A 21,735-nucleotide genomic window follows, 5' to 3' on the forward strand; every position below is an offset into this window, starting at 1 on the left:
CTCTCTCTCTCTCTCTCTCTCACTCTCTCTCTTTCTCACTCTCTCACTCTCTCTCTCTCTCAATTCAATGTTTTCTATTCAAAGGGCTTTATTGGCATGGGAAACATGTGTTTACATTGACAAAGCAAACGGAATAGACAATAGACAATAAACCGAAGGGAAATAAACAGGATAAATATTAGTAAACATTACACTCACACATTTTCTTTCAAGAATATAGACATTTCAAATGTTCTCTCTCTCTCTCTCTCTCTCTCTCCACCTCAATCTCTCCTACTCTCTTTCTCCTTCACACCTCTATACCGTACCTCTGTTCATCCTGGGCTGTCTCAATATGAGTCCCCAGGGAGCAAAACACACACAAGGAACCAGGAATGAGACAAAGGCATTAGTAAAACCACACGTCAGATGTGACGGATGGTAAGTGTGTGTGAACTTTGGGCTAGTACAAACTTACAATGGCCATCTATCATGTGTCCATTACTGGGCAGCCATTTTCACTGGGTAAATGGCAGTGTTTCTCTCTCTCTCTCTCTCTCTCTCTCTCTCTCTCTCTCACTCGCTCAATCAGTCCTCTTTCTCTTATTCCCCTCTCACCACCTCTCTCCCCTTCCTCTCAATTTGGCTTTCGTGTTCACCCTTCCTCATCCATTTGCCTCCCCGCCTGTCCTTTACTCCTCCCCCCCTTTATCATCCTCTATCTCCCTCTCCCACCGCCCAGCACCTCTCTCCTCTACTATCCCTCTATCAGCGGTAATAAGCCACTCTGGGGTACTCTGGGTCATCTTTAGTTGACACATTCATCCCACCACACTCCTTCAAAAACATATTACCTGAGCTGCTATCGGATCAATGTACCTGCTCATCACTAAGTCTGCTGTGTTGCCTTTTTTAGCAGTTGATGTTACTCTTCAAAAACACAAATCCCAAAGCAAATCAGGGGGGGAGGTGTTATGCCGAGAGGTACAGATGAAGTCGGAAGTTTACATACACTTAGGTTGGAGTCATTAAAACTTGTTTTTCAACCACTCCACAAATTTCTTGTTAACAAACTATAGTTTTGGCAAGTCGGTTAGGACATCTACTTTGTGCATGACACAAGTCATTTTTCCAACAATTGTTTACAGTGTCACGGCATTCAAGAGAAGAAGGTGAGAGAAGAAGGTGCAGCGTGGTACGTGTTCATAATTTATTTATTAGCAGCTGAACACTAAATACGAAAATGCCAAAAAGAATAACCGATAACAGAATAACCGAAACAGTTCTGTCTGGTACAGATACGAAACAGAAAACAACTACCCACAAAACCCATGTGGGCAAGAGATACCTAAGTATGGTTCTCAATCAGAGACAACAACAGACAGCTGTCCCTGATTGAGAACCATACCAGGGCAAAAACAAAGAAATACAAAAGCATAGAAAAAAGAACATAGAATGCCCACCCTAGTCACACCCTGGCCTAACCAAGCCTCTCTATGGCCGGGGCATGACATACAGACAGATTATTTCACTTATAATTCATTGTATCACAATTCCAGTGGATCAGATGTTTACATACACTAAGCTGACAGTGCCTTTAAACAGCTTGGAAAATTCCAGAAAATGATGTCATGGCTTTAGAAGGTTCTGATAGGCTAATTGACATAATTTCAGTCAATTGGAGGTGTACCTGTGGATGTATTTCAAGATCTACCTTCAAACTCAGTGCATTTTCGCTTGACATCATGGGAAAATCAAAAGAAATCAGCCAAGGCCGCAGGAAAAAAATTGTAGACCTCCACAAGTCTGGTTCATCCTTCAGAGCAATTTCCAAATGCCTGAAGGTACCACGTTCATCTGTACAAACAATAGTACGCAAGTATAAACACCATGGGACCACGCAGACGTCATACCGCTCAGGAAGGAGACACATTCCTAGAGATGAACGTACTTTGGTGCGAAAAGTGCAAATCAATCCCAGAACAACAGCAAAGGACCCTGTGAAGATGCTGGAGGAAACAGGTACAAAAGTATCTATATCCACAGTAAAACAAGTCCTACGTCAACCTAACCTGAAAGGCCCCTCAGCAAGGAAGAAGCCACTGCTGCAAAACCGCCATAAAAAGCCAGACTACGGTTTGCAACTGCACATGGGGACAAAGATCCTACTTTTCGGAGAAATGTCCTCTGGTCAAAATGACCATCATTATGTTTGGAGGAAAAAGGGGGAGGCTTGCAATCCAAAGAACACCATCCCAACCATGAAGCACGGTGGTGGCAGCATCATGTTGTGGGGGTGCTTTGCTGCAGGAGGGACTGGTGCACTTCACAAAATAGATGGCATCATGAGGGGGGGAAATTATGTGGATATATTGAAGCAACATCTCAAGACATCAGTCAGGAAGTTAAAGCTTGGTCGCAAATGAACATAGAACAAAATAGAACAAAATAGAACATTTGTGGGCAGAACTGAAAAAGTGTGTGCAAGCAAGGAGGCCTAGAAAACCTGATTCCATTACACCAGCTCTGTCAGGAGGAATGGGACAAAATTCTCCCAACTTATTGTGGGACGCTTGTGGAAGACTACCTGAAACATTTGACCCTGTAACGATTGTCTTCCTTTGACGAGGAGGTAGTAGTAAGAAGGATCGGAGGACCAATGTACAGCGTGGTAAGTGTACAGTTTGTTTAATAAGAATAATGAACACTGAACAAAACAATAAACGACAATGTGAAATAACAAAACCGAAACAGATCCGAGTGGAACAAACTCTGACACGGAAAATAATCACCCACAACTCAAAAGTGAAACCTGGCTACCTAAGTATGGTTCTCAATCAGGGACAACGAATGATACCTGCCTCTGATTGAGACCCATACCAGGCCAAACACAGAAATCCCAAATCATAGAAAAACGAACATAGACAACCCACCCAACTCACGCCCTGACCATACTAAAACAAAGACATAACAAAAGAACTAAGGTCAGAACGTGACAGACCCAAGTTCAAAAACTGAAAGGCAATGCTACCAAATACTAATTGACCCACTGGGAATGTGATGAAAAAAATTTAAGCTGAAATAAATCATTCTCTCTACTATTATTCTGACATTTCACATTCTTCAAAGAAAGTGGTGATCCTAACTGACCTAAGACAGGGAAATTTTATTTGGATTAAATGTCAGGAATTGTGAAAAATGTTGTTTAAATGTATTTGTCTAAGGTGTATGTAGACTTCCGACTTCAACTGTAGATGTTCATTCTCCCCTGTCGTCAGTGATTCTCTCCACAGAACAAAGAGACAGGATGTAGTTTTATAACCCAGCCCTAGCCTGTGGTTGACCAATTAGAATTCCTTGCAATAAAACTGGGCCAATGGCCAAATAACAAGTATCCTATTTCAGGTTCAATGTATAAACAATTTGGACCAATGAGAATTTGCCATGTAGCTATGAGCCCCGGACTGAAGTTCCTCCCAGGTCTCTGACCTATTGATATTACTCTATTGACCTCTCGTCCTCTGCGTTGTGTATTATCTTTAAAATATTCTTACACCTTGAATCTCTCTACTCAAACCCACTGTGGATTTCTTATTGTTTCTTATATTTGACTAATTTGTACATTTCCTCTGTATAGTGTGTTCTATTTACTTGTTGTGCTGTCCTGTTCACTGTTACAATGTTATGCCTCTTGGCCAGGTCATTATTGTAAATGAGAATTGTTCTCGATTGACTTATCTGGTTAAAAAAAGGTGAAAAACAAATTATGGGGCCTGGAGTAAGGCTGTGTACTGCCCAGAAACACAGCCTTTCTCTGGGCTTTCTCACCAAGGGCCTAGAGTAAGGATAATATGCTGCAGGGAGAGAGGGGGAAGTAAGGCTGTGCACTGCCCAGAAACACAGCCTTTCTCTGGGCTTTCTCACCAAGGGCCTGGGGTGGAGGGGGTGGAGGGCTGGACATCTCCCAATGGACTCCAGTAGCGGGGTGCAACCAAACAGACAAGGCTGTTATGATGACTAGACATCCATTACAAACAGAGAGTGTAACAGGATGTTGAACACAAAGATATATCATTCTATGGTTGAATACTGCAGGTCAGTTTGATAAGTGAAGATGCATTAAAAAGGGAACTGAGGAAATGCAGGGATTGATATGCTGTGCCATTTAAGAAAGTGGCAGAATGTTTGACAGAGCGCTGTGTGACAACAAAACCCTTGGATATGTTTTGGATATTTATACTAGATAATAACAGATAATGAGTACAGCCTAGTCTCCATGAGACAGACAGACAGACAGACAGACAGACAGACAGACAGACAGACAGACAGACAGACAGACAGACAGACAGACAGACAGACAGACAGACAGACAGACAGACAGACAGACAGACAGACAGACAGACAGACAGACAGACAGACAGACAGACAGACATTGGTAAACAATAGACAGACAGACAGACATTGGTAAACAATAGACAGACAGACAGACATTGGTAAACAATAGACAGACAGACAGACATTGGTAAACAGTAGACAGACAGACATTGGTAAACAATAGACAGACAGACAGACAGACATTGGTAAACAATAGACAGACAGACAGACAGACAGACAGACAGACAGACAGACAGACAGACAGACAGACAGACAGACAGACAGACAGACAGACAGACGGACAGACAGACAGACAGACAGACAGACAGACAGACAGACAGACAGACAGACAGACAGACAGACAGACATTGGTAAACAATAGACAGACAGACAGACATTGGTAAACAATAGACAGACAGACAGACATTGGTAAACAATAGACAGACAGACAGACATTGGTAAACAGTAGACAGACAGACATTGGTAAACAATAGACAGACAGACAGACAGACATTGGTAAACAATAGACAGACAGACAGACAGACAGACAGACAGACAGACAGACAGACAGACAGACAGACAGACAGACAGACAGACAGACAGACAGACAGACAGACAGACAGACAGACAGACAGACAGACAGACAGACAGACAGACAGACAGACAGACAGACATTGGTAAACAATAGACAGACAGACAGACAGACAGACATTGGTAAACAATAGACAGACAGACAGACATTGGTAAACAATAGACAGACAGACAGACATTGGTAAACAGTAGACAGACAGACAGACAGACATTGGTAAACAATAGACAGACAGACAGACAGACATTGGTAAACAATAGACAGACAGACAGACATTGGTAAACAATAGACAGACAGACAGACATTGGTAAACAATAGACAGACAGACAGACTTTGGTATACAATAGACAGACAGACTGACAGACAGACAGACAGTGGTAAACAGTAAAGACAGACAGACATGGGTAAACATTAAAGACAGACAGACAGACATGGGTAAACTGTAAAGACAGACAGACAGATGTTTGGTGGTCTGTTCCTTCTCCTCTCCCTACGGTCTCCCTGTTCCAGACTTTTCCCGCTTCACTGGGCCCTGTGTGCCGATCCGGAACAACCTTTTCCCAGAGTCTAAACCGGTGGGACACGAAGGACCAAACCCCAGGGCGAGGTGGGCAGAGACAGAGTGCACGGTTAAACGACTACACAGCCAAAGTGTTTGCATATGCTATGAGGCGACAGGGAAGGTTTCTGTATTAGAGATTATATTAGAGCTAGTCTTTCACTGGAGTCTTCTACAGACGGCATAGGGATATGTATGCAGCCGACAGATTGACAGACACTTCAGATGGACCAATCAGGGACTGACTAGCCACAAGTGGTGATACCCAGGGCTTAAGGTGTGCCTCGACGCTGCTGCAAACAACATGACACATGCACAAACGTCCACACACACACACACACAAGCACACACTATGACACACACATGTCCAAAGGCACAGTGAGCGAGGAAAGTCATTTCCCTCCACAGGGAAGAAATTAAATGGGAAAATGGCGAGGCGGCACAAAAATAAAACGCAGATGCGCAAATGCATTCATGTAGAAAATCCCAGCCTTTAATCCAATCCCTCACGCTTTATTAAAACAGAGCGAGAGAGAGAGATAGAGACAGACAGACAGGGACCATGAAGAGACACACACTGACTCACACACGCAGACACACACATCACAACAACAAGCTTTATCCTAGGCTGTGGAGATAGGAGAAAGATCAGAACCATGAAAGAGGTAGAGGCAGTCTCTCTCTGTCACACACACACACACACACACACACACCACAATAGCATGCTTTCTCAAAGCTCGAAGTTATGAAAAGAGATGCCAAGCAGAAGATAACCAATAGTAAACAGTCACAGACACAGCCTTTACTGTGGTCTGAGCAGCCACACCCTCTAGTGACATCAGGTCAATCAGACCAAGCCACACCCTCTAGTGACATCAGGTCAAATCAGACCAAGCCACACCCTCTAGTGACATCAGGTCAAATCAGACCAAGCCACACCCTCTAGTGACATCAGGTCAAATCAGACCAAGCCACACCCTCTAGTGACATCAGGTCAAATCAGACCAAGCCACTGTCCCCCCTCCTCCCTCCCTGCCTCACCCCAAATAAGAGGAGGATGATCTATCCCACCATGCATCTCACCCACGAGTTCGTGGATCCGTCCCGCCCCGGCAGACTCTACGTCAAGGGAGCGCTATGTCCCCAACACCCACTGCCCCTTTTAATTAGCTCTCAAAATATTTTGGGAGGCGCTGGCTGGCTGGCTGGTGCTGCTGTCCTTGAGTGGGGCGATGGTCATGCTGATCCTAATTAGAGGGGATTATGGTCTGGCTCCCTCAATAGACGAATAGAGACCATGGTGGCTGGTACTTTATGGGGCAGTGGTGAACAGTAGGTCTGGGAATTGCCAAGGACCTACGATATGTATTGTAATTCTATATGTATTGTTCCAAACATATTGCTCACCATATATCTGCTGCAGAGAGACAAGAGAGAGCCAATACAAAACTAGTTTTGGAGATAAATGTGCTCAAAACATGTTGGCTCACCATTTAAAACATTGAAAAATAATATGGAGAACAAGCTTTAGGATGAGAAACACCAGAGTTTTCAACAAAGAGATCCTATTACAGTACAGATTAAATCCAACAAAGTGGATATTTGTCAAACCCGTCATGATTTATGTGTTGTAAACAGACCCACAACGTAGTTACTGAAGTCCGATTTGGATATATATGGCTGTTTTTGCTGCATACCATGTAGAAGCTGTCCCTTTTAGGTTTGGAAGAAGTGACTGTTTAATGCTAACTCCCTTTCGTGTAAGCTGGTTAGCATACCTAGCATACAGAAATCACTGATGGTCGCCTGTCGTTTTTTAACTTGTAATGCAGTTGATTGGGAACGATGACATGCCCCTGTGTTGGGGTTGACATCCATACAAGCATTATACTCCGATATTTACCTCAACACAGTGTGAAAAACACATGTAAACAATAGCCTAAATTATAGTCATTCAGCAGACAATCTTGCCGAGAGCGACTTACAGTAGTGAGTGTATTCGTTTCCATAGTTTTCCCCCCCGTACTCGTCCCCTGTGGGAATTCGAACCCATATCCCTGGCGCTGCAAGCCCCATGCTCTACCATTCCTTTGATTGGTTGAGTTCGATTGACCTTTTTACCACATCTATATCGCAATGATGTCATAAAGGAGGGTGGGGGTGACATGCTAGTTATCTTCAACCTAGGTAACATGTTGGCTGCCCTCTGTGACATCATAGATCACTATGGCACAACAGTCCAATCAAACATTCTGAACACCACAACTCACCTATCGCTGTAGAGAGTAGTTGCTTTTTGAATTTGCTCAGACAGTTCACTGATTGGGAGATGGCTTTGAACTCTATCAGCATTCATTTGTTGGTCCATGTAATCTTGGCATTACAACATCTGGACGGCACGGTTTTTCGGGACGCCCTGATGCCCCCCATCGGCATTAGGCAGTGGGCCAGCACACTTCACATTGACCTGAACGCCAGCACCATCAACTTCCATCAACAATCCTGGACCAAACAGAACACCAGCGAGACCACTGGACACAGCTTGTACAAGTGTACCGGAGAGGCTTGTGTTATGGTCATCTTGGAACCCACTTCTACCCGGGTAGCTACAAACAACACTAACCGACTCAGTGGCCTTGTCGTTAGAGTGTCCGCCCTGGGATTGGAAGGTCGGGTGGTTTATCCACGGTCGAGTCCTACCAAAGACTCTGAAAATGGGCATCGATGCCTCTCAGCTTGGCACACATTAAGGAGACGGTTTGGGGTTAAGGCCCTGAGACAGACTTGTGTCCTATCCAGGGGGGATACATCAAGCTGCCTCAAGCTACAGAAACAGGAGATGGGCTCCTGCCCTGTGGGTCATTGTGGCTCGGACAAGGCCACCACCACCCAGACCAGAAACAGTATTGACCAGAAATACAGAGACGTTAGTGTTTTGCGCCAGACAACCAGTGGTTCTACGGCCAGCATCGGAACGCCTCGCACCCGAGTAGCTGAGCTCAGGAGTAGGGAGAGAGCGGGAGCGAGTGAGCTTGTGTGGAAGAAGATGGTGGACGTGATTAATGGGGCAGAAGAGAGGAGGATAGAGGCTGCATGCTGCATGGTTCTGGCTCTTGGCTGCTGGTTGTACGGCGTGGGCCTGCTGCTCACCAGCAGTGTCCGAGGACTACTGCAGGTAATGTGATGTGAAGGAAAGATTAGGGGTATGAGGGGGGGTCTGAGAAAGGCTTTAGGAACAACATTAGACTAGGTCCAAATGGTGACATTTACCCAATGCAGTTATATATACTGCTGACATTTTACTTACTGTACATGTCACTATAAATACTTAAGAAAACACCAGAATGTTATCAATACATTTCACCTTGGAACATGAATGAAAATATGTATTTGTTTAGGTTTATTTTATTTCCATAGATAATGGCTGCATTCGAGCTCCATGGAGATGAACACAAGGAGAGAGGAGCTGAGAGGGAGACAGATGGCTCTCAAATAGCTCCCGTGTGGGTGACATCCCGTGGTTCAACTAAGAAGAGAGCCCGCCGCCGCCGCCGGTCCAACAAGGGGAAACACTGAATAACGTACCCATACAGGATTAACGTACCCATACAGGAATAACGTACCCATACAGGAATAACGTACCCATACAGGAATAACGTACCCATACAGGAATAACGTACCCATACAGGAATAACGTACCCATACAGGACATTGTTCATCTGCATTCCAAATAATACAATATCATATTTTCTAATAAATAATACTTGTTTTGGCATCATGTGTTTCTCAGTTGTTATTTTGTTATAGGAGTAGTTTGAAGAGGTTTGGAAATGACCAGGAAATGACCACAAAAGGACTACGGAATGTACAAAGTATAGTAGCCATTTAGAATATGTAAAGCAAAATAACACGGAAAGAAATAACACATTTCAGTTGATTTAGAAGACACAGTAGGGGCTTATACATGCTTATAACAACTAACAATGCATTATTCCTGAACACGCTAAGTAAAGTTGTATCATCAAATACAGCTGAAACTGAAATTAAAGCCTTTTTAGATTCACTGTGGTTGCCCACCACCCTGTGAGAGAGAGAGAGAGAGAGATAGAGAGAGAGAGAGAGAGAGAGAGAGAGGGAGAGAGAGAGGGAGGGAGGGAGGGAGGGAGGGAGGGAGGGAGGGAGGGAGGGGAGGGAGGGAGGGAGGAGGGAGGGAGGGAGGGAGGGAGGGAGGGAGGGAGGGAGGGAGGGAGGGAGGGAGGGAGACGAGAGAGAGAGAGAGAGAGAGAGAGAGAGAGAGAGAGAGAGAAAGAGAGAGAGAGAGAGAGAGAAAGAGAGAGAGAGAGAGAGAGAGAGAGAGAGAGAGAGAGAGAACGAGAGAGAACGAGAGAGAGAGCAGAAAAGCCTGGACCCTCTGTCAGTTCAGTGAGGCAGAGAGGAAGGGTAACACAAGCTGACATGGAGAGGATTCTTTCGGAGGCACACACACAAACGCACGCACGCACAAACAAACAAACAAACACACACAAAAACACACAGGAATATACATTTACATACTGTAAACACACATCACGCACCCTTCAACATCCACACAGATTTCAATGATCCACACATGTTTGCAATGTGTGTGTGTGTGTGTGTGAGCTGAGGCCGTGGGCCTGTGGGAGTCAGCAGAAGGTGAGCACAGATAAGGCTGCATGATTGTGACTGTGTGTCAGAGGGAATCTGCACCGTACACCACACACACTCACACACTCCCTCCCCTTCTCTCTCTCTCTCACCCCATCTCTCTCCGCTGCCGGAGCTGTGCCAGGGTGCTGGGGACAAATCATGTGTGTGTGTCTGAGTCAGACCATGCCCTAGCTGACCCAGGTTTTAGACAGTGACGGTCAGTGGCCACGTCAGGCCTCATTCTGCCCATCCTTCTTAAAGACTGACTGGCCACAAGGCACTGGGCTGGGCTCTGCGTGCTGGCTCACTGAAGCAATGAAGCCATCAGGAAAGGGAAAGGAGGACGGTTGGGAGGATTGCAAAGAAGGACGTCCACATGAGCAACACACCTGCAGGCAGCATGGCTGCATTACTAAGCCGACTATTCCTTGTGTGACTCCAGAGAGCGAAGAGGGAGAGAGGGAAGGTGGAGGGTGAGAGAGAGAGGGGGAGAGGAGAGAGGGAGGTTGAAGGGAGGGTGAGAGGGGAAGGGAGAGAATGAGAGTAAGAGAGAGACGGGAGAAGAGAGGAGGAGTGGTGGTATGTTTGTATGTGTGTATCGTGATCTCTCTGCTTTCCAGATTACTGCGGTTACACTGTGTTTACACACAGCCATCACAGATGTATACTAACTGCCAAAGCCAGTTATCTGAATGACCTAAGCGGGTGACTATTGACTATTTGCGTACCTTCCTGTAGTGCTGAGTCAGATGTACCATGGTTCCCCAGGCAATCTCAAGGGCGGTCTGGCCTCACTGCTGCCCCCTACAGGGTTGGAGTAGAAACACACTGCACCACGATGCCTACAGCAGCCTGCCAGCAGCCTGCCAGCAGCCAATCAGGGCCAAATAATCTGTGGCCATGGCAAGCGTTGCCGTGCTCTCCGTTGCTATGTAATTATGTGCTGTTTGTACGAGATTTCTGCACCTGAAGTGGGTCAGACTAGTTTTCATGCGGAGATGTGTGTGTGTGCATGCGTGTGTGTGCATGTGTGTGTGTGTGTGTGTGTGTGTGAGAGAGAGAGAGAAATAGAGATAGAGTATTCAAGAGTGAGTGATGAGTGTTTGAGAGCAGATTCTCCAGGTTTGTCAGAGTGTTTTCGAGCTGCGTAGGAGGGTCACAAGTAAAGAGAGAGTGGGAGACAGAAAGGACTCACCTCTGAACATGTAGCCAGTTTCACTATATATTCAAATCTACGGGGAAAACCTGCACCTCCACTGCAGCCACTGCTGTAGCTACCCCGGAGCGAGCAGGAACCAGAACGATCTAAAATAACCGGCAATAAATTTGTCAGCCAATTAATGACTTAACTCAGCTTTGTTCTCCTCCCTCGTGTCCGGCCTCAGGCTAGGGAAGACTATATAGCACCATGCACACTTCTACACTATACACACTTCCATACACTCTTCTAAACCACACTAGTACTCCTGTACTGAGAGCCATGACACAACACAGCTATACAGGTTGAGCCAGTTTGCTACAGCAGGAAAATTATCCCGCAGCAACAGGAAATGTGAATGATTATGTGGATTATAATTCATCAACATTTTTGTAGGCGTTGATATATATTTTTTTAAATAAAAAATAAGGAAAGTCATGTCTGAAAATTCAGTGTGGGAATTACAAACTTCAGAAACCTTTTTAAACCTGAAATACAATTCCAACAGGGCGATCAGATTAAGATCCGACATCTGTAGCAGCTCTCCATGTTCACTTGTCATACTCATTATCACAGCGTCCTCTTAGAAAAATGCTGAACGTACTGAACGTATAATGAAACACGTACAACAGAGTACCGATGCACCTTACTAGGTTATATAATGCAGCTTGATGTGTCATTGGGGGGTAGAACTCATATTCACAAGTGTGCACGCTATCATTTCTCTCATCAGCTGGTAAGGGAGTATAGAGGTGAGCCGCCTCAGAGTGTTATAGAAGAGTAGAGTACTGTACACTCACAGAAAACGGTTTTCTATCTTGAATCAAAAACAGTTATTTGGCTGTGCCCATAGGAGAACCCTTTGAAGAACCTTTCCACAGGGGGTTATACATAGAACCCAATATTGTTCTACCTGGAACCACAAAGGGTTCTACCTGGAACTGAAACGAGATATCCTATGGGGACAGCCGCAGAACCCTTTTGCAAGCCTTTTTTTTCAAACAGTGTAGGGGTTAGAATAGGGTCCAGCTGCAGAGTAGCGCAGAAAGTAGATGGGGTGTCCTACCTGTGTTGCCGTGCTGGACCTTCCCGTTGCTCATCTGTTTGAGTCTCTTCTGGTGAGACTTGCCGTTGTAGTGTATCTGGGCCTGGGCTGGGGAGTTGAGCTGGATGTTACACACGTCACACAGTGTATAACTGCGCTGTTTCCTCTCCCTCTTGGGCCTGCTGTGGTCAGAGGAGGGCAGGGCGCCCCCAACTGGACCTGGCTGCTCCCCCAGGACTACACCCTCCTCCTGGGGGTCACAGCACACCTCGCTGTCCACAGTCAACCCCATCCCCACTCCTAACCCGCTCCTGTCCTCCTCCATCTCTAACACTGAGGGTGGGCTGAACGGACGCTTCCTTCCTGAGAGAGGAGAGAAGGATGTGTTATTTATGGTGCCATTAACCTTTCTTTTGACAGGTAACTTGACGGGAACACATTCTCATTTACTGCGGTGACACGATGAAGAGTTGCAGGGAAGAGGAGAGTGACGAGGGGAGGGAAGAGAGAGAACAGACATGTGGAAAGAGAGGGGATGAGAAAGAAAAGGGATAGAGGCGAGACAGAACAGAAAGGACGAGAGAGAGAGAAGGTATGGAGAACAGACCAGCGGGGGTAAGAGGTCAGAGGTGAAGGATCAGGGCCAGAGGATTAGAGAGGCAGTGCTCTGTGAGTCTGAGGTGCCCAGTGTCACAGTGATATAACGGTGTGTTAGAGCACGGACATGTGCTGGGAACAATGGAGGCATCACCATATGATTGTCCCCTGCCCTCCGTGCCTCTGCGCGAAGCCCCCCTGTTAAAGCCAATAGCCCATAAAAGACGGGGTCACAAAAAGAACCCTGATTCAGACGGTTCAAGTGTAGGTGCGTGAGGGATCTGATCCTGGGCCTGCCTGAAGTAAAGCCCTGGCTGTCAGTACCCACACACCCTCACAGAGACATACACGGACTGTACAAAACATTAAGAACTCCTGCTCTTTCCATGACACAGACTGACCAGGTGAATCCAGGTGAAAGCTATGATCCCTTATTGACGTCACCTGTTAGATCCACTTCAAATCAGTGTAGATGAAGGGGAGGAAGTTAAAAGGAGGAAGTTAAAGAAGGATTTCTAAGCCTTGAGACAATTGAGACATGGATTGTGTTTGTGCCATTCAGATGGTGAATGAGGAATTCAAAAATATTTAAGTGCCTTTGAACGGGGTATGGTAGTAGGTGACAGGCGCACCGGTTTGAGTGTGTCAAGGACTGCAACGCTGCTGGGTTTTTCACACTCAACAGTTTCCTGTGTGTATCAAGAATGGCGCAGCGCCTAACGGACATCCAGCCAACCTCACACAACTGTAGGAAGCATTGGAGTCAACATGGCATCCATGGTATGGCCAGCATCCCTGTTGAACCCTTGTAGAGTCCATGCCCGGACAAATTCATTCTGCTCTCAGGGCAAAAAGGTGGTGTTCTTAATGTTTTGTCCACTCAGTGTACATCACCACACACAGACACTGTACACATGGACAAACAACACACCCACGTGTGCAAACACATGAACACGCACATGAAACACATGAATACACACTCGCACATACATACAATGACATACTGTACACACAGACACCCATACACACTCACATGAACACTCATTACCTATGGACGACCCAATCCCCTACTAATCATAGATTGTATAACAACATAGGAGGCCGTGCAGATCAGTATGGCACCACTGGGGGGAGACAGAGTGCTACTCTCTGATTCTCTGAGGAGCGTGCTGTGCTATCTATCAATCAAGCTGATTCACTCAGAGAGACTACACGCCTGCTTGCTGTGTTAGCTGATTGATTTGCAAAAAGTAATTAACATAAAGGAATTTCATATTTTTTTCAACAAATGTTTGACCTTTTAACCTAAATCCAATGGCAGGGTAGAAATGTTGGTTGATTACACATGGAATTCACTTTACTTGACAACTCAACCAAATGTAAATCAAAACTAGACGTTGACCTGACTCTGCCCAGTGAGACACATTTTGCATAGTTTTTCTGTAATCCGTTCCCTGTTAAAAATAGCAGGTGTAAACTTAGCACAGGTAGTAAGTATTGGTACAACTGGCCCTGTATGAGTTAAGTCTGGGGTATTTGTAAGACCAGTGCAGACCATAGTTACACAAATAGAACACAAACTGTCTTGTGAAGTGTGTGCGAACCCTTCTGGCTTTAGGTTTTTATGATGTAATTCTTCACTAACATAAAAAGTACATTCCCAGACAGATGAGTGCTATGTGATTTAAAAAGGCTGCCTGAACACGTCTCAACACTTACTGTACACGTGTGGGGGGGTTCTCTCTGTCAGACTAGATCCACACAGAGAGAGAAAAGATCTGTGTTTGTTGATTCCCTCCCCTCCTACTCTCTCCTGCCATAAATACATGAAAAGGCAGCTCTATAGAATCCCTGTGATGGATTGAGACGTCAACATGTGAAAAGCCCCCTGAAAGCCTTTTGCCTACGATTTATTTACGTACTGGATACACACAAACCACTCACACACACACACCGAAACCTTGGAGACACACACGCAGTTAAAACTCTAAACCCCCCACACACACACGAACACACACACACACACACACACACACACACACACACACACACACACACACACACACACACACACACACACACACACACTGGTACACACACACACACACACACACACACACTGGTACACACACACAGGTACACACACACACATACACACACACACACTGGTACACACAAACACACACACACACACACACACACACACACACACACACACACACACTGGTACACACACACACACACACACACACACACACACACACACACACACACACACACACACACACACACACACTGGTACACACACACACACACACTGGTACACACACACACACACGTTAGAGGAGGTATGAAAGCTGCTATTCACATTGCCATTCTGGGAGCACTCAAAGGCTCCATCAGATGTGTTTTCTCAAAACGCTTTGAGCACTGCCCATTCCAGGCAGCCAATAAAGAAATCTCTGTGGTCCTTATACCACACGACCCAACCACCCCCTGCCAACGACCAAGCATCCCTCACTCCAGCTCATTGAAAAAAAGGACATCAAAAAGCTATACATTATTCATTCATAAGCACGTGGTACAGTAGTCTTTCCCACACCATCTATTCCTGCTAACATGACCATGTAACAAGAATAGGAGCATAAAGTCAAGTGCCTGAACACTGAACACCTCCAACAGCTGAATGTTAGAGGGCAGCTCTAACCCAATCGGTGGCCCCTGAAAATAACCTACTGGGTGGTGGCCCTCAAGGACCAAAGGTATATGTTTCAGTGTGAGGTATTAGGCGGGATAGGCCTGAAGATGTTCTTACTGCAGCCCTATGCAGCGTGAGGCTGTAGCGCCTGCTGTGTAGAGAGGGATGAATGCTGGCTGAGAGGGGCAGAGGGTGGCAGGGGGATGAGAGGGGCAGAGGGTGGCAGGGGGATGAGAGGGGCAGAGGGTGGCAGGGGGAACCCAGGGGGAGAACGGGCAGTGCCCCCCCCCCCCGGCACTGGGGGATCATCAATCACGAAGCTGATCTCTCGCTGAATGACCCGGGCTCACCCGGCATAGCGGCTCAGAAATTAAACCTCTACTTACGAGCCTGTCCCTGCTGTCCAGTGAGCCTGAAATACTACCACCCTGGAGAAGGAGGAGCAGCCCTCCCCACATCCAGCCCAAGGCTCCCCTCTCTGGGCATGGAGTGGGGGCAAAGGCCCTTCCTGCCTGGTGCAATCAAAACCCGGCCCCCAAGTAGACCCACACAAACACAGGAGGCATGTCAGCGCCTCTTAAATTACCCTGAGGAGAGCAGGGAGCACGGAGAACATGGTGAACACACCCTACTACACACACTCTCACAAATAGAAACGTTTGACCTCCACTTTGCATCTGCATGTCTAAGTAGTAAGTAGTATACAATTCAGCAAACATCACAAACAAACACATCCATTCAGACACCGCCAAAAACAACCAGCCAGACACACCCCCTTTGCCAAAAACACTTAGGGTGACCTCAACTGCAAATAAAAACAACAATTCCTGCCTGCAGAGACACACACATGCACCCCCACCACCCTCACACACGCACCCCCACCACCCTCGCACACGCACCCCCACCCCCTCACACACACACACCCCCACCCCCCTCACACACGCGCCCCCACCCCCACCCCACCCCCCTCATACACACACCCCCAACCCCCTCACACACGCTTGCATGCAAGAGTCATATCAGCATGACAAACATGAGATTGTCTCCACATAAGCACCCTGCCACTCCACCTGCCTGTCTCCCATTCTCTACCAGCCATGTCAATAGTTGACATTTAGCATTCACTGCTGCTGGTGTTAGACTAGAGCCAGATAATAACCAGAGACATGTGTGACGTTTAAGGAGGAGATTTAAATAAAGATGAGTAGGTGACACTGCAGTGGGAAGCAGACTCTTAAAGTGGCAATCAGCAGTTGCTACTTTCATTTTCGCTGACTTATAAATGAATCACATGTACCCATTGATTCTTAAAGAACATAACTTATTCATGCGTCACGAGCTTAGTTAAACTGTCGTTACTCCACCAGGACCCAAAATATGAGCTTGTTTCACTCCAATGTTTGTAAGCAAAGTAAATGTAAACAAACACTATATAGCCTCAAAACATCATTTTGATATCATGGATGGTCTGTCCTTTCATACAGAGCTCTGTCTATGAGAGTGATAACATTTCTCCAGCCCCATCCCTCAACTTTTTACTGAAACAGGGAGGCACATTCTTCGTCATTGTTTCCACTACTGATTGCTGCTTTAAGGCCATCACCGTCACACGACCGTCCACATTATCAACTACATTAGCATCTTCAACATCTCTGTGAAACAGTTCACTGTATGCATGCAATGAGACAGAGACAGACAGAGAGAGAGAGAAAAGGACACAGAGAGAGAGAAAGGGACAGAGAGAGAGAGAGAGAGAGAGAGAGAGAGAGAGAGAGAGAGAGAGAGAGAGAGAGAGAGAGAGAGAGAGAGAGAGAGAGAAAGGGACAGAGAGAGAAAAGGACAGAGAAAGAGAGAGAGAGAGAGAGAGAGAGAGAGAGAGAAAGAAAGACAGAGAGAGAGAGAAAAAGACAGAGAGAAAGAACGAACGAGAGAGAGAAAGAACGAACGAACGAGACAGAGAAAGGCACAGAGAGAGAAAAAGACAGAGAGACAGAGGACGAGAAGGAGAAGGAGAGAGAGATTGATAGACAGACTAAAAAGGCAGTGGTATCATTAGGCGTGTTAATCTAGAGGCGAAATAAACACACAGCTATTTAGGCGAGGTGCTGGCTAGCGGAGTGGAACACTTAAAAAATAAAAGAGAGTCGCACACTAGGAGCTCAGATGCAAAAAATATTTATTTACAACATTTCGACAGACAAGCTGTCTACATCAGGGTATAATCACAAACACTGCGAGGCGACTCATTTATAGAGTGTGAAAAGGGCACACAGATGCCTGTAATCATGGCCGGAATTAACCAATGATATCAGCCAAATTGCATCTGTGATCGTACGCTATCCATCTATGTTTTCTGTATGCTATTTTAATATGAGTATTGGTTATTGGTTAATTGGTTAATTATCATATTAAAATAGCAGACAACAAACATAAATGATAGCGTACGATCACAGATACCATCTGGCTGCGTAAACCTACAAACATATACAATGGAAAAATCACAATGATCACAAGAATGGCTTCAGATCAAAGTCTACGTTGAGACCGAAGGGAGCGAGGGTCTTTAAGTTAAAGATCCAGGCAGCCTCTCGTTTTAACAAAATAAATGGTCGAGGTCACCCCCTCTCCTAGGGAGGCAGATGTTCGATGCCAATATAACTTAGAGACGAAATCGAGTGGTTTTCTTCCAGAAAGTGGGCCGCAACTGGGTAAGTCGAGTTTTTGCACCTAATGGTGCTACGATGCTCCGAGATACATACTTTTAATTCGCGCTTTGTTTTACCCACATAATTTTTACCACAAGGACAAGTTCTAAGACAAATAACTGCCTTAGTGGAGCACGTGATGACACCTTTGATTGGGATCTGTTTCCCTGTTTGGGGGTGTTTAGCCGTGTTGTCATTCCAGCTCGTCTGTAACAGGCCTGAGGTGTGTGATGTCTGCAGTCTCGGTGCTCTCCCCGTGTAACACTGGAAAGCCAAGCATACGCTCCTCTAATGAGCATAGTCATAATTATCACATGTAACTCTGTTCGGTCCTTGTTGAAAGAGAAAGACTCATGTTAATGCCAGAGGACATTTGGGAAGTGGGACAGAGAGAGACTGTTTGTGTTTGTTGCTTGGCGACCCAAAGCCAATATAAAAACAGTCCCACATGAATTGATGCTCTGTTTCTGATCTCTGTTTACAGATGTCATTTGTGTGTGTGTGTGTGTGTGTGTGTGTGTGTGTGTGTGTGTGTGTGTGTGTGTGTGTGTGTGTGTGTGTGTGTGTGTGTGTGTGTGTGTGTGTGTGCGTGTGTGTCTGCACGCTTCTGTGTGTGAAAACTTCCACTCTAATCTGGAAAACAATCTATCTCATTACCCACTTCCACATCATTCACCAATCACAGCCCACTACTTGGATCAACTGAGACACCATGATGATCACCAGCCTGTTAGGGAGAATATCTTGTTACCACCAGACAGGCTGAGGCTCTGTCCCCACTCTCCCCCAGGATCAGTCTATCTGGCTGGGCCACAGAGCAGGGCACTGTCCCCTAGGTCTGTTGCTGGTGGTGCCTGCTCCTCAGTCAAACTCACACACATTTTCATTAGGAATTCTAACCACACACTCAGCCAGCCAAGCAGTTACCTTTCTTTCCTCCTCCTCCTCCTCTCTCTCTCTGTCTATTCCTCCCTCGCTCTCTACCTCTCTCAGACTGATAGAAGTCACCGGCACCAGTATACAAGCCCTCAGGAGAGCTGTGGCTTTTGTGTGCCTTTGTATTTGAGTACGTTTTAAACTGTATGTGAGTGTGTGTGTCAGAGGAGGCTGGTGGGGGGAGCTATAGGAGGATGGGCTCGTTGTAAAAGGCTGGAATGGAATTGATGGAATGGTATCATACTCGTCGCCAAACCCACGGGCTACAGGTCATCTACAAGTCTCTGCTAGGTAAAGACCGCCTTATCTCAGCTCACTGGTCACCATAGCAGCACCCACTCGTAGCACACACTCCAGGAAGGAATATCTCACTGGTCACCCCCAAAGCCAATTCCTCCTTTGGTCGTCTCCACTGAAGCTGGAGACTCATATCTCCCTCACTAGCTTTAAGCACCAGCTGTCAGAGCAGCTCACAGATCACTGCACATAGCCCATCTGTAACCAGCCCATCTATCTACCTCATCCCCATACTGTATTTATTTATTTATCTTGCTCCTTTGCACCCCAGTATCTCTACTTGCACATTCATCTTCTGCACATCTCCCATTCCAGTGTTTAATTGCTATGTTGGAATTACTTCGCCACCATGGCCTATTTATTTCCTTAACTCCCTTATCTTACCTCATATGCACTCACTGTATATAGACTTTTTTTGTTTAATTTTTTTTCCTAATGTATTATTGACTGTATGTTTGTTTATTCCATGTGTAACTCTGTGTTGTTGTATGTGTCGAATTGCTACGCTTTATCTTGGCCAGGTCGCAGTTGCAAATGAGAACTTGTTCTCAACTAGCCTACCTGGTTAAATAAAGGTGAAATAAAATAAAATGTAAAAAAAATCTAACACATCGAACATGTGGAAACGACATGTTTAACCCCTTTCCAGCCATAGCAATGAGCCTGTCCTCCAGCGGAGGCTCCTCAGAGGAGGAAGGGGAGGACCATCCTCCTCAGGGAATTACATAAAAATAGTGAAACATTTAAAAAAGTAAACCCTTTTAGATAAAACTATACTAAATATATTCACGTCACCAAATAATTTATTAAAACGCACTGTTTTACAATTAAGGTCTACAGTACCTTCAACAGCACTCTGTAGGGTAGCACCCTGTAGGGTAGCACCATGGTGTAGCCTGAGAAAAGCTAGTTTCCATCCTCCTCTGGGTACATTGACATCAATACAAAATAGACTTCCATAGACTTACACAGTAATTATGACAATCCAATCCAATCTATCAGAGCTCTCGCAGCATGAACTAACATGTTGTCCACTCAATCAAAGTAGTGAAAGCATAAGCTACAGCTAACTAGCACTGCAGTGGATCAAATATGGTAGGTAGACTCAAAGAGAAAGATGATAGTTGAACAGTTGAACAAATGAACAAATTAATTTCTTTCCAAAAATTAAAGGAGAAGAAAGAGAGGTAGAGGAGAGAGATAGAGGCAGAGGAGAGAGAGAACAGAGAGAGAGAGAGAGAGACAGAGAGAGAGAGAGACAAAGAGAGAGAGAGAACAGAGAGAGTAGAGAGAAGAGAGCAGAGAGAGAAGAGAGAGGAGAGAAGAGTGAGAGAGAGAGAGACCAGAGAGAGAATAGAGGCAGAGAGAGAGAGAGAGAGAGAGATGAGAGAGAGAGAGAGAGAGAGCGAGAGAGAGGAGAGAGAGAGAGACGAGAGAGAGAGAGGACAGAGAGAGATAGAGGCGGGAGAGAGAGAGAGAGAGAGAGAGAGAGAGAGAGAGGAGAGAGAGAGAGAGAGAGAGGATAGAGGCAGAGAGAGAGAGAGAGAGAGAGAGAGAGAGAGGAGAGAAGATAGAGAGAGAGAGAGAGAGAGAGAGAGAGGGAGAGGAGAGAGAGAGAGAGAGAGAGAGCAGAGAGAGAGAGAGAGAGAGAGAGAGAGAGAGAGGAGAGAAGTAGAGTGAGGAGAGAGAGGAGAGAGAGAGTGAGAGTGAGAGGCAGAGAGAGAGAGAGAGAGAGAGAGGCAGAGAAGAGTGAGAGAGAGAGAGACAGAGAGATATGAAGAGAAGAGGAGAGATAGAGAGAGAGAGAGAGAGAAGATAGAGAGAGACAGAGAGAGAGAGACAGGCAGAGAGAGAGAAGAGAGAGAGAGAGAGAGAGAGAGAGANGAGAGAGAGAGAACAGAGAGAGATATGAGGCAGGGAGAGAGAGAGAGAGAGAGGGAGAGGAGAGAGAGAAGAGAGACTGAGAAGAGATAAGGCGGAGAGGGAGACATGAGAGAGAAGAGAGAGAGGAGAGAGAGGAGGAGAAGAAGAGATAGAAGAGAGAGTGAGAGAGGAGAGAAGAGAGTGAGAGAGAGTGAGAGAGAGAGAGA

The 21,735-nt window shown here is 45.9% G+C and overlaps 1 protein-coding gene across 1 annotated transcript in view; it reads right to left on the minus strand.

Annotated features, from left to right (window-relative positions):
• LOC109893317 (zinc finger protein 385C-like) overlaps positions 1-21,735 on the minus strand; it is a 193,370-nt gene that overhangs the window by 96,796 nt on the left and 74,839 nt on the right. The window contains exon 2 of the mRNA XM_031834009.1: positions 12,434-12,775. Within this exon, the coding sequence (XP_031689869.1) occupies positions 12,434-12,775 (342 nt within the window). The remainder of the gene's footprint in view (positions 1-12,433; positions 12,776-21,735) is intronic.

The sequence above is a fragment of the Oncorhynchus kisutch genome, linkage group LG10 (genome assembly GCF_002021735.2).
Source record: "Oncorhynchus kisutch isolate 150728-3 linkage group LG10, Okis_V2, whole genome shotgun sequence".
NCBI classification, from domain to species: domain Eukaryota; kingdom Metazoa; phylum Chordata; class Actinopteri; order Salmoniformes; family Salmonidae; genus Oncorhynchus; species Oncorhynchus kisutch.